Source organism: Petaurus breviceps, unplaced genomic scaffold, assembly GCF_028583685.1.
Source record: "Petaurus breviceps papuanus isolate PSGF00001 unplaced genomic scaffold, PetGlider_PUasm1.0 90763, whole genome shotgun sequence".
Taxonomy (NCBI): domain Eukaryota; kingdom Metazoa; phylum Chordata; class Mammalia; order Diprotodontia; family Petauridae; genus Petaurus; species Petaurus breviceps.
The window spans coordinates 12,977,783-12,996,276 of record NW_027187340.1 but is presented as its reverse complement, the minus strand read 5'-3'; the positions used below and the strand labels follow the sequence as shown (position 1 = coordinate 12,996,276).

Genomic DNA, 18,494 nt, shown 5'->3' with positions numbered 1-18,494 from the left:
TTGACCTGCTCCATTTTTGACCTGGGTTGGTCTGCTCTTCCTTAGGCAACAACCTACTAGTCTCTCTATTTCTAGGGTTTGCCACACTGGTAACAGATTTAATGTGGCCACCTGATTGGATTACCACTGCATCTTAGAGATGCATTGAATATAATCAGTGCTGATATAACTTTTCCAAGGGCCCTCCTTGTTGTATTGAGATTAGCATTTTCAAATTTACCACTTTTATTATTTCTTTAGTAGCTGCCACTAAAACTTCTATAGGAATATGTAAAATGAACCTTTACATGGCTCTAATGTTTAGAGATAACTTTCAGTTACCATGCTTTTGAGACCTTAAAACTAACATTGATACAGAATTTATCAACCAAGTACACACAGACACAGACACACACACACACACACACAGAGGAAAAGGAGAACAGCACTGATAAACTGTAGCTTCACATACCTCTATAAATTCTAAAATCTCTTCAGCTGAATGATGTCCCTCATATTCATGAATACTGGACTGGTTAAATACCACTGTTGTTGGATAAGCCTGAATGTTATACTATTAGAAAAGAAAGGACAAATAAACATGACAGTCAGCATTTTAAACACAATCTGTTATAAGTTTGAACCTTCCTGATTTTATTAAGAGTTTGAAATATGTACTCATCTACTTGCTATTGGTAACAGGATGTTTTACTTAGGCTAAGAAGGTTGGGAACACTGCTGAGAGCTTTCATGAACATATGGCTCTTTCTATACCCATGGTTTATGAGCAGCTACTATGGGATTCAGTGACATTACTGAAATGCTTTCACTGGGAGATATGATCAGATGTCTGGCTTCATTTGTTTTAGAGAAAGGTTGTCAGAGACTATGAAGGGCAGGATATTGCCATATCTTTTTTTTTTTAAGCAATCGGGATTAAGTAACTTGCTCAAGGTTACACGGCCAGTTATTTCTGGGTGTGGTGCTGAGTATGTGAGCCTGGATTTGATCCAGGTCATCCCGACACTGGAGCCAGTGCTCTTACTCACTGAGCCACCTGGCCACCCCGATATTGCCATATCTTTAAGGCTTTCTAACACTGAATCATGAATGATGAGAAAAGTAGTTGTTGGTGCCCAATTCTGTGTCTCAACACTATTTTATAATCTTTGTCCATTGGCTAAGAACTACATTTTGCATTTATAATTGTAGTAACACTTTTCCCCACCCTATCTATTTATCTCTATATTTTTCCTTTATTCTTTTCCCAAATGGAAAAAGAAATTTACAAATCAAAGACAGTGAAACTGATGAAAAGTAACAGCTGACTATGATTTTGAGGGGTCATATTCTATTTTGATTTCAATAATAAATCATGTTATTCAAGGTGCTCATTTCTCATCAAGTGCAAATACAGTAGAGAAGAAATACAAATCACTCCTCAGTGATCTACTGATCTCAGGAAAGATAAGAATTTTTATCTTTGCAACTACTATAAGGAAATGTATGTAAAGATGGTATGCTAAAACCCTTTTAAGAGTTTACAGGATAATCTCTGTCCATTTTTCAAGGTTAAGTGCACATTCAAAAAAATTAAAAATATTTCTGGAAATTAAGTGTAGATAATAGAGATTCAGTAGATTAGCAATAGGACATTTAATGGGTTTTAGAGAAAATCGTAAGTTTTGAGACAAGGTAAATTAAGATATAAATGTGAAGTTTCTTAAAAATTATATTTCATCTATTTCATTGGGTCTGTTATCTCAGGTACCATGGGTATTCATTCCATCAATGCATACTGACACTGGCCTTGTTGCCTAAAGCCTTTTTCTATGTTTTTTTTTTATAGCCCTGTGAGTATCTCCCTATAGCTGATTGGCTCATTTTTTCAATTTAATTCAGCAAGCATTTATTTAGTGCTTATTATATCCTAGATTCTGGAATGAAGCAAAAATGAAGTAGTTCAAGCTCAAGCTCCCCTTCTGGAACCAGATGGGGTTAGATGAGAATGGTTTGTCTTAGATCCCTTTAGGTGCGGATCATAGCTTTAGAATATTAAATTTCAGAATCTATGATTCTAATGCTGTTGTAACTGTTCAAGTCATTAATAAAAAGTACATTTCAAAACTTATAGAAAATGCATGAGGGGAAGCACTACTGCATAAGCAGTAGCACTAGAAGCATATTTTAATAGCCCTATGCAAAATCCATCTTGCTTTTTGAGTTTAATAGCTATAACTGCTTGGACCAAAACAGAACTTCTAAAATATACATGGATTCAATAGAGGTACAGTTTTATACATGGAGAAACTAAGTATGGAAAGCAAGGAATATTGAGATTACATAACCTAAGGATATGATTTTTAAAAATCCATTAGATCAATAAGCAGTAAAACTATATCCTTAATTTATTTTTTTAGAAAAATGTGATATTGATCAAATTTTCCTATTTATACAAATATTTCCCTTTATGGCATTTCTAACACTTTATGATACAACTTTGCAACATTCAGTGCCATTTTTGAGGATTAAATACTCAAAGAAGTCACAGAGTTCAAAGGGATAGGATCTGGTAAGGTGACAGGAATATTTACTTTATTATTTTCAAAGTCAAGGATCTCTGTTTCCTCATTATTTTCTGTGCAGTCTAGAAAAACCCTTAACAATATCTTTGATGATGCCACAATCTATATGGCAAGTTGGATACAATCTGTCAGAAACAAGGTAATATGATGAAAAGAGCTTTGGATTCAAATTTAATAACTGCCAAGATCTTGGGCAGGTCACTTAACACTTCTATCATCCTTCCTTCTAGGGCTGTATGTTATAGTTAGATGCTTGTGTGGTGCTCAGACAACATTTCAATGTCCCAGAAAACATGCCTGAATACTTAAATAACACCATCCAATTCATTCAGTTCTTGTTATGCTTAAACCAGGGGTAGGATTTGTTCTGTGAAGTTTGGATTCAGTCAAATGGCCACACTTGAGGAGCCACATGTGGCCTTAAGGCCACAAGTTCCCTACCCCTGGGTTAAAAGTAACATCTGAATTTGAAAGAAGATCTGGTAAGTTGTATTTTGGGAAACTTTTTACATAAAACTATATCTATTATTCACAAAATTCTATAAGTATTTGAAAAATCCTTTCTAGGGCTAAAACATACCTAATAGGCAAACGATGTCATATTGTACTTTTATTATTCTAAAAGTAACTATGTTTTTGACCTATAGAGCATCTGAATTCATGAAACGATGAATAATGGGGTCTTAATGTATTTTTGAAATCATATACTTGTTATTCATTTACTAAATTATAAATCTTTAATTTTAATATTTCTCAAACCCTTCTCTGCTAACACAAATTTTTGCTAACAAAAAAATATTCCTACTAACAAAACTTTTAAAGAAGCTCCTTCACTGTAACATTTTCTGCTTAGAAAAGAATGATTAGGAAAAAATCAACAACTTTTACATTTATACCATACCATGTTGCAGAGGCCCTCGTGGATTGTACAATCAAGGGTGCCAAATTTCAGTTGCCCATTCAGATGCTTTGATGCTTTCCGTAATTCTGGCAACAAGGCTCGACAAGGAGGACACCACTTGAAAGAAAAAGAGATTAGTTACTACTAGGAAAGAGAAAACAGAAAAACTCTACAATTTTTGTAACAAATTAGTTAAAGTTATTTCTTTGACGCACATTTAAATACCTATTCTGTATAATGTACTAAGCAGAGAACCCTGCCTGCCTATCAGTAAATCAAAGACCTGTTATTTCACTGGTGTGTCTTCACAGACACAGGACAAACTATATCTGAAGTTCATTAGGGTTAAATGAATTATCCAGAGTCACAAAGAGAGGAATCAGGTCTTCCTAATTCCAAATCCAATGCCCTTTACATTATGACATGCTGCTTTCTCCACTGTACATTATGCAAGCAAATTATTCTTCAAAATGACATTTTCATCGCTCTTCATTTCTTGATAAAAGTGTAACATTTAATTGCATAAAATGGTACAGTGCTTGGAGTAGTCATCATGGAACTCCACAATGAAATCAATCAATCAATCAATCAAGTATTTATTAAGCATCTCCTAAATACTGAGGATACAAATAAACAAAGACGCTTTGTCACAAAGGAAATAATTCCAACAAAAATATTAAATATGACAATTTTTTTAACTTGAAAAAAGAATAAAAAACATAACTTACTTACAGGTGTAAAGAAATCAACAAGCCATGGTTCTTTTTCTTTGTCAGGAAAATTCTGAGGTCCAAGTGTGACAACATGAGAGTCAACGCTTTCTTTAGCAAATGCAAGTATATGGTACAGGACCTTCTTTCCTTTGAAAATCAACAACAAAAAGAAACAGTTACAATAATCTTTCCCATATATAGAAAATATATAAGTTTTCTATATTCAAAAATTAAATGTTGGAAAACAACCTAATCAAAAACAGAGATTTTAGCTCTCTGTTCTACCTTTATGCAATTTTATTCCCAACTTACTTTGTCTCACTTCTCTGTATGGGATTCTAGTTAAAGAATGACATGGGATTGTAGTATCATAGATTTAGAGCTTGAAAGAACTGAAAATAGTCCAACACTTTCATATTACAGATGAGAAAACTAAGGCGTAGTAACATTAAATGGTTGCTTTAGGTCACCTAGGTGTTTAAATATCAGAAGAAGGATTTGAATCCAGGTCATCTGACTCCAGAGCCAGTGTTTTTACCTTGGTCAGTTTATCTATTATGAAACTGAAAAATAAGTTAGTCATTTTAGCGGTTTTGGCATGTACATCTTCCATCCCCTCAAGTTTTACAAAAGTATACTTAGTGGCAGAATTAGGACTAAAACATAGATCTTCTAACTTCCAGTCCAACACTCTTTTCATGATGTTGTTTTATGCCCATAGGGAAGGGGGAAAAGAATAAACATTTATATATAGCTTACAATGTGCCAGGCAGCATTGTGTGAAGCACTTTATAATTATTATCAATCCTCCCTACAACTTTGGGAGGCAGGTGCTGTTATTATCTACATTTTATAATGAAAAAACTGAGGCAGAGGGAGTCATTTGCCCAGTGTCACACAGCAATTAAGTGTCTGAGGTCAGATTGAACAAGTCTTCTTCCTGACTCTAGGCTCACTGATCTATACACTAGGCCACTTTGCTGCCCATGTGAAAACTAGGATGGCTAAAATTCAAAAAAAGCCATACAGAATGAAATAAAGATGATATATGCAAACGTAAAGTTTGGTCATATATAGGAGAAAAATGGAAAATAATGGTCAACAATAGCCTAGAACCTGTACTGATCATATTAGAACTGAAACAAGAAGTCCTGGACACTTCGGCTAACAAAATAACCTCACAAACATCTCATAGAATAAAATATTGCCCCAGTTTTTGCTGAATGATAAAAACTATGAAGTATAAGGAAAATAGGGTTGTTTTTTTTTGCCTTTTGGAGGGCAATTAGGGTTAAGTAACTTGCCCAAGGTTACACAGCTAGTTTTTTTTGTGTGTGGGTGTTAAGCGTCTGAGGCTGGAACCGAACTCAGGTCCTCCTGACTCCCGGGCCAGCGCTTTACTCATTGCGCCACCTAGCCACTCCTGGGAAAATAGTTTTTAAAAGAGGGAAGGTTGAAATAATTTAGAGTTCAAGAGATTTTTCCCTATAAGAATCATGGAATCTTAGCTGGAATATATATCAGAAGCCACTAAATCTAATTGATACTGGTTCAGGAAAAGTTTCTATAATAATCCAAAAAAGTGGTCATCTAGGTTTTACATTTTCACTTCTAGTGAGAGGGAACTCATTATCTCTAGAGGCAGCCCAATCAACTTTTGCATACTTTTAACTGTTGTAAAATTTTAGGAAGCAGTTGAAGAGAAAACATTTTAAAAGATTACTAAATGACAGCAAGGAACTCTTAAGTGATGAAGTTTTGGAGGAAGATAGCAGTGAGAACATGAAATTATAAAGCAACCAAAAAACAAGAATTATAGCTATATTATATAAATAAAAAATTTTATAATGCTTTGGAACAGGGTGGTATGAAGATTAAATAGTACTATTTAAAATAAAGGTAACTTAAGTTTTATACTTTGTTGTCTTCTTACCATGGTGAATTTCATAATCTTCAGTTCCTTTACCTTTAAAGACTGCCACAGAGGGCTGATGAACATAAAACTTACGGCAGGTGTCTGGTTCAGAAAGACAGTCAAACCTGCCAACCTAAAAAAGAGAAAATTCAGTTGGGTTTAATGTGAAAAACCTTAGTATCTAACAAAAACTTTAAAATCATGAAGATGTTCTAAAATGATGTTGTACTATTAATACATAATTTTCTACTTTCTTTTTAAAAAAAATTAAGTTAGTTTCCCACTTATTCTCATTTGATAGCTTTTAATAATTTTTTTAGATTTTTATATAATCTTCATTTCCCAATATATTCCTCTTTCTTAATGTACCTTTTACTGATGCTAAATGAAACAGAAGCTATGTAAATTGAAAAACTTGTTGATATCAGAAATTTTCGCTATTCTAGAAACATTTATTTCACCTCTTAAAAGTTAATTTTATTTCAAAAAAGAATAAAAGTCTGTTAAAGAGTTCAAACAATTTGTGAGGATGCCTCAGAGTAAATTCTGTCAAACTGTTTAAGAAATCTACTCTCAAAAAAATAAAAAAGAAATATACTCTCCCATAGTATATATACATTTAAGAGAAACTAGTATAAAGTCAGACTGATCACAAGGGCATCTTCTGAAGGAAATGCATTTTATTTATTTATTTTTTTGTGCTTTTTTGGAGGGAGGAAGGCTGGGCATTGGTCTTAACGTGACTTGCCCAAGGTCACACGGGCAGCAAGTGTTAAGCGTCTGAGGCCGCATTTGAACTCGGTGCTCTATTTGCTGCGCCACCAAGCTGCCCCAAGGAAATGCATTTTAACCACTAACATATATGTCTCCTAAAATTTAGAAGGGAAAAACAAAAAGATAATTTCAAGTAAATCTGACATTCTTGATTCTTGACATCAGTTAAAAGTATAATTATACTTACATAACACAGAAACATGCTTTCTCACCTGAATATGTTCCTTTTTAAGAAGAAATTTTAACTTTTTAAAGTCATGAGTATTTGAATTTTCATTTTTTCCAAACTGAAAGAAAAGCAGCCACCTATGATGAGCCAATCGATCCTTGAAAATGAGAAACAAGAACATGGGAAACTGTGAATATCAACTCTTCATTTCTGTCTCTTAAATGACTCACATTATCTATTTTTTTATTTCAAATATGCTTTCTAAACTGCAGACCTGTTCAAATGTTCACGTTATAAACTTTATTTTCTCTGTTATAATACAGTAGACTATCTGTATAATATTAAGGGGACATGAGCCTAAATGTCAGTAAGTAATGAAAATATAAAGAAACTCTTATCAGTGAAGACTTTACCAAGAGACAAATATTGTTTAATTACACATGGTTAAGAAACTGGAATGGAAATAAATTTGTTCAGTTTTCACAGGAATGATGTGGGGGGAGTTGGGTGGAGATGGAAATAAACGTGTAGAAATCTTTGGTATTGACAACTAGGATAATCAATACTCCTAGTATAATTTGACAAACAATTCTTTCAGGTTCTTCTTTAGTTTGGGCTACTTCTAAAGCTTTATACGCACCAAAGAGGCAGAATATACAAATTAGTCATTTTGAAACAGTTTACCCTTCCTTGAAATATCATCAGCTGTCACTGTAATTAAACATTACATATTACCTTTAGTGAATCTGAAGTGAGTATTTCAAAATCTGGAAGATGGCGCATTATTTCAAAATATATCTCTTTGGCATCCAAGGAGGTGAGAAACTAGAATCAAGGGAATAGAAGGTGAGACACCCATTAGGTTCACACAAGACAAATTCAAGAAAAGAGCTAACAGTAAAACCTCTTAATTTTAAATGTCTAAAGTTTAGGCAAAAAGAGGAACTAGAGATCCTAACAAAAGGAGGCACATACAATGTCATAGGTATGGCTAAGATTTGGTGGGATGAAACTCATAAATGAAATGTGTTTGTAGATGGGCATATCTTGTTCAGAAGAAGTAAGTAATAAGTAGAGAAAGGGTGTGCAGTACTATATCTAATGATGATGATAATAGATGACATTTTATATAGCAATTTAAGGTTTACAAAACACTACTCATGTAATCTCATTTGAAACTCACAACAACCTTGTGAAGTTGGTGCTTTTATAGCTATTGTTTTATTTTTTTTATATTTTTTTTTAATTTTAAAATATTTTTAAAATAAATAAAATTTTAAAATAAAAAAATTTATTTTATATCTATTGTTTTACACACAAGGAAACTAAGGCTGAAACAGATTAAGTAACTTGCTCAGGGTCACTCAGCTACTATACTAAGTATCTGGGACAGAATTTGAACATAGCTAATCCAACTCCTCATATTAGGATATCCAGGAACCAGAGAGCAAGAAAGCATTTGGGTTGAAGGTCAAAGAAAGGAAAAAGAGAAGTGATTTTTTCACTGAAATAGACTACAAATTACTTGGATAAAAAGTGGAAATAGAAAGAAAATTTGAAACTGATCAAAATCTTGATACAAAGGAACATAGTAGTGATCAGGGATTTCAGTTATCCAGGCATCTGTTGGAATATACTCACTGTCAAAAGCAAAGCATCTGATAACTTCTTTATTTTCCTTAATCATAATTTCATCCTTCAAAAGGTGAAGGACTAAAAGAGAAATTACATACTGGATCTGATTCTAACCCCTGTTAGAACTGATTATTTAGTTGGAAACGATGAGAACTGTGGAAGGAAGTGACCACTCATGCTGAGTTTCTGATTCAGAAGAAGAAATCCAATCATGGTTTGAAATGAACTATAGATTTTAGGAAAGCAAATTTCAAAGAGTTCAGAATAAGGGGATTATAAGAGGAAGTCAGCACAGCATGATAAGATAAACTCAAGAATAAAGTTCTGACGGGTGGGTAGGTGGCGTAGTGAATAGAGCACTGGCCCTGGAGTCAGGAGGACCTGAGTTCAAATCTGACCTCAGACACTTAACACACACAAAAAAACTAGCCGCATGACCTTGGGCAAGTCACTTAACCCTAATTGTCCTCCAAAAAAGGCAAAAAAATAAAAATAAAAAGAATAAATTCTGAAGATATAAAGGAAAACCAATTTCAGTTGAGGAAGAGTAATGGAAACTGTTTAAAAGGATAAAGAAAAAGTTATGGGCAGGTAATAGAACATGGTATGGTTCAGTAAAAATTGTGTTAGACATGTTAAAACTCAGAATGAGTAGAAGCTAACAAGAAAAGCTAAGAACAAGTTATTTTTTAAAAAGCTCAATTAGCAGACAAAGGGATGGGACAAGGTGCATGTGGAATGATAGCTGACAACAGCAAGATGGTGGAGCTGCTGAACTCTCACTTTGATTCTGTTTCCTGTGAAAAAGAATGAGCTCTGCAGCGGAGATGACAGTACAAGGACAGTTAGCAAGGAGTTAATTTCCAAGCTAAGTTAAAAAACTTGTAACAGAAGATCAAGTTATCCTTGATGAATTTTTCTTTTTAAAGGCCCAGATGATCTACCAGGCACTGAAAAAACTGGAAGGTGTGAATGCTGAGCCACATCAGTAATATCTAAAGATCACAGAACACAAGACCAGAGAGGGGCAAATGTTGTCTACAATTTCAGAAAAGTGGAGAGTCTGGAGTTGGTAAAAAACAGAGTAGTCTTTAGTAGTTCAAAGTCAATGTGGCAAGAGCTCACCAGTGGACAGAGCCCCAGGGATCTGTGTTTGGCCCTGTGCTAATTAATATTTTTATCAATCACCTGGACAAAGGTCAATCAAATTTGAGTTAAACTGAATTGGTAGGGACAGCTAAAACTCTCTATCACAGAGTAGGGATCTTAAAACAACTTGACAGGTTAAAGCAGTGAGATTAATCCAATAAGATTAAGTCAAATAAAATTAAGTACAAAGTCTTAAATTTAGGCTCAAAAAAAAAATTTATTTCACAAATAAAGGATGTAGGAAGCAAAATTAGACAACAGACTGACCTTGCAAGGTCAATAGGAATCAGCAATGTGACATGGAAGCCAAAAAAGTAAAGGTGATTTGAGTATGCATTCTAGAAGGACCAGAATTTTGGAATACCTTCAAGGGGAAAGTGGCATGCTGACACAATGCTTTTTTTTTATCCATAAGGCCAAAAAAAAAAGATAGGGTAAAAAATTTTATTTTGAAGTAAAATTATAATGATCATTTTTGCATCGGTTGATGCACCTGGTACTTTAGTATTAAGAGAAGGACAGTTTCCAAGAATTAATAGATGAGAGCCATTTTGTACTCTGCCTTTTCTGGACTTCATTTGCAGAAGGCGGTTACTCTTCTTAAATATGCTCTACACACAGATAAGTGAAAACTGATTTCACAACTTCACCACCTGACAAAATGGCAAACATGCATAGAAATTACATAAAAATGACTCATACCAAGACACCTCCTTTTTCTTTGTTGGTTAAGGTGGCTCCAGGAGGAAAATAAGCTGTAGTACTTGATGTGATGTCTAGACTTTTACATAGCTCACCCTGGGTGCCACAATCCATCCAGCCTACATTAACAAGGCCATCCTAAGGTGGTTAAAAAAAAAAGAAAAAATAGAGACAAAATTTACAAAATGGAAATACATAAGCTGAAAACTTTGGAAAGCTATACCACGTAGGAAAAAACTTATAAGTAATCAGTTGAGAAGAACAATCAGAACATTAGAAATTAAGGCTCTCATTTTAAAAATAGACTGTAGACACCTTGAAATAATCAATTTTCATACCATTTATCATATTTTTCACTTGGGTAAATTTGGCTCAATTCCAAATGAATCAAAATACACTCACCATTTTCTTGATATTATTCAATCTTTAATGTTAGAAAAAAAATCTATCACAAAACCCCCAAATACCATGTGTAAAATAACTGCATTTCTAGTTTTTACTTAATATAGATGGCCAACCTACTGATTTCCACAGAAATTTTTACAAGTTTAGTTGTTGGAGAAAGTTCAAGTATATTACTTAAATTAATAGTATACTCTTTACAAAATTCATTCCTGCTTACCAACATGCCAGCCAGTTTAAGACGTGTCTGTGAACTTAAGCAATCTGAAACAGAGGTAAAGAAATTATCATAATTTTATAAAGTCATCTTATCTTTTTCCATTTCTCAGTTTTTGGCATCAATGGCTTGTTTGAATACATCAGGTTTGAAAGTGTTGTAATTGTTTGTCTTGTCTTCTAATTTTTTTCCTTATTCAATGTTGATTCTGACCTTTGTTCTAATGAGGTCTAATAGCACAGTAAGGAGAATCTGTTTTGATTTTCACATAAAGGGTTGTCAAAGTAAAGTATAAAGTCAGTTTAATTTTTTATGATGTTGTTCAGTGCATGTCATGTCCAACACTTTGCTTTTTTCCAAAAGAAAGCATTTATGATACATAGACACTAGGTTTCTGAGTAGCCTGTAAACTGTTGACCTCTTTTGTTTCTCAAACCCGAGACATATTTTCTAATGTACTTTTCACTATTTTGCTCTATGCCTACTTTCTCTCATTTAAAGTCACTCAGTGTTAGTATCAATATCAATCAAAATGAAATAGTATGGAGAATCTTGCCACATTCTTCAAAGAATTTCTTTATTCCTTCATCTTCTACAAATGATGCTATCATATAGGCTGAAATTATCTTTATAGCGTTCTCTTTGATCATGCTCATCATAAGTACTGAAATGTGGAATGAACAAGTGTCCCATGAAATGATGTCTCTTACTACCTATAGGTACATGGAAAAACCAACAATTCATTTAGCATCTTTATGAACCTCTTCAAGAAGAATCTGAGCCATTCCTCTTTTTATTTTCTGTTTTTGTTTGTCATTAGAAGATCAATATTGGGGTATATCAGTTCTTCCAGAGTATATCAGTTTGTTTGTTCACTGGACAAAGATCTCACATTTAGAGTATGTATGTTTAATATTTATAGAAGGTCTAAAAATGGTGTGATTCTTTGACATCCTTTTCTGACACTCCACATCATCACTGTGGAAGGTTTATTTTAAATTTTTCTTTGTTTCATAAGTTGCCATGGCCAAATAATTCATTACTGAGGGCAATCTACTAGTGATAAGCCTCTTCATTGTTAGTGAGGTTGGCCCCCTGTCTTCTGTCTCAATATGTCACTAAAACCATCTTCTAAGAGACCATCTTCTAAGCTTTACTACCATGGAAGAACCTGCCAGAGCTTATGATCCATTGGCAAAACCTTTAAGAACATAAAGCAACCTTCATGTTAACTGGTTGTATGCACAACTATGAGAATGAATGTGAAGTCTTAAGCTGAAAATCTGTCCATGAAACATAAGCACGCAAATTATACCTTTAAACTATCCATTATTTAATAATCAACTGTGTTCAATGATGTAAAAAAAGGGAAATTATTCAAATTACATATGAGACAATAAAGAGAAAGAGAATCTTTAAGTTTAGAATTTTTTTTCCTGAATGAACATTTGAGACTACAAACTTAAAAATGTCACCTAATGGGCGGCTAGGTGGCGCAGTGAGTAAAGTGCTGGCCCTGGAGTCGGGAGGACCCGAGTTTGGTTCCGGCCTGAGACACTTAACACCCACACAAAAATACTAGCCGTGTAACTTTGGGCAAGTTACTTAACCCAAATTACCCTCCAAAAGGCAAAAAAAAAAAAAGTATCACTTAAACTTTTACTGTCACTTCACCATAAGAAAATGAATATTTTTACCTCCTGTCTTAGAACAAAAAGTGATGAGCCAGCCAACACCAGAGGCAAAGGCAGTTTCGATGGCATTAACAAAATTTCCTTTAAAAAAAAAAAGACACACAGACACATAAAAAACAATTAGAAATAAATTCCAATATTTTCTTTAGTGATTGTGTCATATTTATTCAAAATAGCAAGAAAAACTTTGAAAATAATGTGTTTTACTCAATACATTTAAATGTAGCTATATTTCCTTGAACTTATTCAGTTAACTATTAAGATTAAAATCTTTTCTAAGTTAAAATATGAAATTATTCACTTAATTTTAGACTGTTATCTATTAAAATATTAAGTTAGGTTAGGAAATGTTATATTTTATAAAATTCTACTTAGGTGAGGAATTAACTAGTTATATGATTTCTTGGACAAAACTTCCCTCCCCAAGATGGGGTACCCCTGTATGAATTCCGACAAAGGGGCTTTAAAAACAATCTAATGTTTTTTTTAAGTTCATTAATTCACCATTATCAAATTATATTATTAATATAAGAATAAAGAGTATCAGGATTAAACTGAAGAAATAAATTACCTGCCCATAATTCTGTCACTGAGCTTGTGACATACCGCATGGCAAAATTCACTAAGTGGTCCTTTGATCTCTCTCCAAAATACTTCACTGGATTCTATTTTTGAAAACATTAAATAATTTTTTATATTTAAAACATGTTATATCTCCTGAGCCTACATTATAATTAATAACAAATGTTGCAGTTTCTATCATATATTTAACTAGGAAGTATAATAACTGATAACTTTTAAAATTTTCATTTAAAAGATGAAATCACAAGCTGCTCCATGTATATTTACAAGAGGCAAAACTTTCAATCTCTGCTTAATTCCAAGGATTGTGGATGTATTTTAGAAAAAAAAAATTGCCACTGCAAGAAAATGTAAGTCTAGAAAATTTTCTTTTCAAGGTGACATGAAAGTTTTTAAGAACTGTCACATAAGACCATCATTTAAAGTTGGAGAAGAATAGAAGGTAGGATTTATTTTAATTTGCAATGAAATATTCAAGTTACAGACAATCCCCTTAATACCATGAAAAAAGAACCCAAATTAGAAATTAATTATGATAGTATATGAAATTAATGACTTTTTAAAAAATACCTAACAGAATGCAAAAGGCATCATGGCTATAGTTAGATATGGTGTTTAAAACAAGGTTTCTATAACTGAAATTCTCTCTAAATTTATGGGTTTTCTTTGCATTGTTTATTTTATTCTTTACTATACATTCAACATTTTTAGGAAAGGCTAATTTTTTTCCTTACCGCTTCAGATTTGAAAATGTAGAGACTTGGATAACTCTGAATTCCTTTCATTCGGCAAAGCATTCTATCATCTCCACAATTTACAGCTCCAATGCGAAATAAACCATCCATTTCTTTAGCAAATTCCCTCCACTATGGAAACAGAAAAGGAAAGAAAAAAAAAAACAGGTTTTCTTCTTCCCAGAAGACTTAAATAATTACCTTTTCCAAAAGGACTGTTGGGGGGAAATGAAAAAGCAAATAAAAATTTGCATTTATGGAAGCAAAATCATATTCTAAGCGTTATAATTATTTCTGACTGAAACACTTCTGACAATAAAATAAAATTTTTAGATGATTAAATCAACAAATTTGCTGGAAATGAAAAATGAAAAACCTAATGTTAAGGTGCTAGATGAATACATACTGTGGGAGCTAAATCATGGCAGTGTGAACATCCTGGGGAGTAGAAATTTATGAACCATAGCTCTCCAGAATTAACAGCAGCATCTAAAAAGCACATGAAATATCAAATTAAAATGATTTATATTAAAAAAAAGACTTCTGAATGTTTTGGTTTAGTTACATGTTCGTCTTGCTCACACAAAAAGAGAAAATCTAGGAAATATAAATTAATTTTAAAAATTCATTTATTTTTGAAAAACCAGTTAAAATAATATGCTTATTTCCAGATTTTCTTAGTGTAAGGCACAGACCGAGCTGTCTTGACTTCAGAGGAAATATCACGATGTCTTTTCTTTACTCTTACCCTTTTCTACACTAACCATCTCTCTTACCCCAGTTGATTCACTTTAGTATATAGTGAGGCGATCAGTAGCTTTAAACCCCAGGATAATTCCTGATGTACAACTACAAAAGTTAGAACAAAGGGAATAAACTAGGCCTACTCACAAAATATTCTTCTTGTCTCTTTTTCAATCAATCAGTAAGCATTTATTGAATACCTACTATGTACTGAGCACTGTGCTAGGTGTTGGGGATACAAAGGCAAAAACTAGAAAGATTTTGCCCTCAAGGAGCTAATACATGCTACTATTGGGATACAATGAACACACTGGTAAACAATGCAAATTAAATTTTTTTTTTGGATGGCAATTGGGGTTAAGTGACTTGCCCAAAGTCACATGGCTAGTAAGTGTGTCAAATGTCTGAGGCCACATTTGAACTCAGTTCCTTCTGACTTCAAGGCTGGTGCTCTATTCACTAGGCTACCTAGCTGCCCCTAAAACCTATTTTTCTCCCCCCCCCCGGCTTTTTTTTGGAGGGCAGTTGGGGTTAAGTGACTTGCCCAAGGTTACATGACTAGTTTTTGTGTTAATTGTCTGAGGCTGGATTTGAACTCAGGTCCTCCTGACTCCAGGGCCAGTGCTCTATTCAGTGGGCCACGTTGCCACCCTGCAAATTAATTTCAAGAGAAATCTAATAACTGAGAGGGAATTGGTAAGAGTTTTATGTAGGAAGAAGTTAAGGGTTCCAAGAAGCAGATGGGAAGGGGAGCACATTTCACTCATACACAGGGGGACCATTTGTGCAAAGGGAGAGGTGGGAGATGAGTATCATGATGAGGGGTAGCTAAGGTGGTTTTAACGAGGAGTTTGTGAAGGGGAATAGTATTAAATAAGTCTAGAAAGACAGGTGAAATCCAGATTGTATAGTGTTTCAAATTTCCAGGTTGAGAATTTTATATTTTATCCTAGAGACAATAAGGAATCATTGAAAATTTTTGAATAGAAGTGATATGGTCAGATGTGTTTCAGAATACTGATTTGGCAGCTGTGTGAAGGGCTGATTAGAGAGGGGAGAGAACACAAGTTGATAAATCTTTTAGGAGTCTACTATAGTAATCCAGATGAGAGATGATAAAGGCTTGAACCAGAGTATAAGCTTTGAGTGAAAAGGAGAAAAATCAAGAGGTGCCGTGGAGATAGGATTGCCAAGACTTGGCAAATGACTGGGTATAGGGGATGAGGGGGAGAAAAGGGCTATAGATGACTTCAAAATTTCAAACCTGAATGAATGAAAGGATCATGGTGTTGCCAAGAGAAATGGAAGAATATGGAAGAAGTGTATGGGGAAAATATGAGTTCCATTTTGTACATGTTTAGGTTGAGATTCCTATGAGAGATACCCATGGGGATGGCTGGTAACCAGAACTGAAGTTTCAGAAGGAAATTAGAACTGACTATATAGATTTGAGAGGAATATGCATAGAGACTATTGGACTTCATGTGATCTGGTAAAATCACTGAGAGAGGCGATGTAGAGAGAGAAAAAGAACAAGGACAAAACATTGGGGATGCCCATACTTAGTGAGTAGGAAGAAAATTACTACAAGAAACTGAAAAGTAGTAAACAAGAGGAGAACCAAGAGAGAGCAGTATCAGAAAGGTAAATGAAAGAATAAGTCTACAGGAAAGGGAACGGTCAACAGCATCAAAAACTGAAGAAAGGTCACGAAGGATAAGAAATGAGAAAAGGTCACTGGATTTAACAACTAAGAAAGCACTTGATAATCTTGTAAAGAACAGTCAAATGGTGCTGTTAGAAGTCAGAATGTGAAAGACTGAGAAATGTGTAGAAGAGGAAAAAGAGACAATGAGTGTGGAAAACTCTTTCTTGGAGTTTGATTGTGAAAGGTAGAATAGATGCAATGGTCAAGTGAAAAATTTTTAAGGATGGAAAAGACTGAAGACAAGTAACAGCAAAGATGCTAGTTCAATAGGTAGCGATGAGACTGAAGACCTTGTAAATCTTTAACATTATAGTAAAGCAAAGATTCCATAGTATTCTAAATATGTATCACTGATTCAGGTTAGTTATGAAGACCAAATAAACACAGGGTATAGAGCTAAATCATATGTTGCTCATGGGAAAACATACCAAAGGTATATAATGATAATCTGAACAATAGCACGGGGAAAGGATATGAGACAAAAGTCTTACTGTTGCCAGTTAACTAAGTGCATATTTTAACATAATTTTAAAGTAAATTTTCTCTTCTTTTCCATTCCACACATACTTCTTCATGTACCTGAATAATTAACCTGGCCAAAAAAAAAAATTTTCCCTTCTATTTTTTTCTAATTGTGGTTACCAATTTTAAATTTGATGTGATTTAAGGTACTGAAGCAGGCAGTGGTTTGAGATGCAATGAATATATTTTGGGTTTCCTCTTGAGTTGGCACAACCTACTTAGATTTAAATAACCAATTTCAGTGAGTTATGAGAGTTATTACTTTGTTCACTGTTTCTTTAGCTGTGTTTTGAATTTTAGAGCAATTTAAAAAATCTGGTTATTATAGTAAAATGCTTCTTAAAATAGCTGGAAGAAGTGTTTTGAATATCTGAGGTAGTCACACCTGTAGCATCCCTTCATGTAAAACTTTCCTTTGTCAGGAGAGAAGATGGCTATTTAGGGGAAGTCAAAGGAAATGCTAATGAGTCATTCATTTCCTTTCTTCTTTTCCTAGTCAGGGTACCAAAGTTGTTTTCACCACAGAACCGTAGAGTGGCAAGGTCCTCTTGGGTTTTAACTTTTTGTTAGAATTGAGAAAAACAGAAAAATTCTTATGTGTACATGTTTGTGTTTTACCTAACAATATGGGAAAGAACTCTTAGATACATCTTATATATTCCCTGACAAGGTGCAGGGGCAAATCAAAGTCCCATCTCTCGTAGGGTTTATGTTCTCTTGGGAAGATACAATATTTATAATAAGCAAATACAAAATATATACAAAGTAATAAAAATTAATTTGAGGAAGTGATAATAATAGGTAGTGGAGGTAGAAAAGAAAGACCTTATGTAGGAGATGGCATCTGAATGGTGCTTTGAAGGAACACAGTGATTTTCTGAAGCAAAAATAAGAAGGAAATAACATTTCAGGCACGGAGGACAATCTGCGTATGATCGCAACATTTTAAGTGTATTGGAAACAGGTCTTAGTATTGGTGTCCAAAGCAATATTCATTATTTTCCCTTTCAAACCCATCCCTCTTCTCTGAACTTCCCTATTTTACTGTTGAGGGTACCATGATCCTAGCCAATCCTAGTTTGCAACCTCAATGTCATACTTGACTTCTCACTCTATTAACCCCACTTATCTGATCAGTTGCTAAAACTTGTCAATTCTATCTCCATAGCATCTTTCACATGTGTCCTTCTCTCCACTCATCTTTCTCATATCTTAGTTCAGGCCCTATTCACCTCTTGCCTGGACTATTGCAATATGTCTTCTAAGGTATCCCTGCCTTAAGTTTTTCTCCACTCCAATGATTTTTAGATTGTATAGGTCTCACCATGTCATTCTTCTACTTGATTAGCTACAATGGCTCCCTATTAAC

At 33.9% G+C, this 18,494-nt stretch overlaps 1 protein-coding gene across 3 annotated transcripts in view; it reads right to left on the bottom strand.

The window, feature by feature from the left end:
- The window catches only part of DNAJC10 (DnaJ heat shock protein family (Hsp40) member C10), a 44,950-nt gene that overhangs the window by 16,792 nt on the left and 9,664 nt on the right, over window positions 1–18,494 (bottom strand). For all 3 annotated transcript variants that reach the window (XM_069068581.1, XM_069068583.1, XM_069068582.1), the window contains 12 exons: window positions 14,558–14,640; window positions 14,152–14,283; window positions 13,407–13,500; window positions 12,839–12,916; window positions 11,145–11,188; window positions 10,523–10,660; window positions 7,772–7,861; window positions 7,080–7,193; window positions 6,112–6,226; window positions 4,198–4,325; window positions 3,466–3,582; window positions 452–553 (listed from right to left, as the gene is read on the bottom strand). In XM_069068581.1, the coding sequence (XP_068924682.1) occupies window positions 452–553; window positions 3,466–3,582; window positions 4,198–4,325; window positions 6,112–6,226; window positions 7,080–7,193; window positions 7,772–7,861; window positions 10,523–10,660; window positions 11,145–11,188; window positions 12,839–12,916; window positions 13,407–13,500; window positions 14,152–14,283; window positions 14,558–14,640 (1,235 nt within the window). The remainder of the gene's footprint in view (window positions 1–451; window positions 554–3,465; window positions 3,583–4,197; window positions 4,326–6,111; window positions 6,227–7,079; window positions 7,194–7,771; window positions 7,862–10,522; window positions 10,661–11,144; window positions 11,189–12,838; window positions 12,917–13,406; window positions 13,501–14,151; window positions 14,284–14,557; window positions 14,641–18,494) is intronic.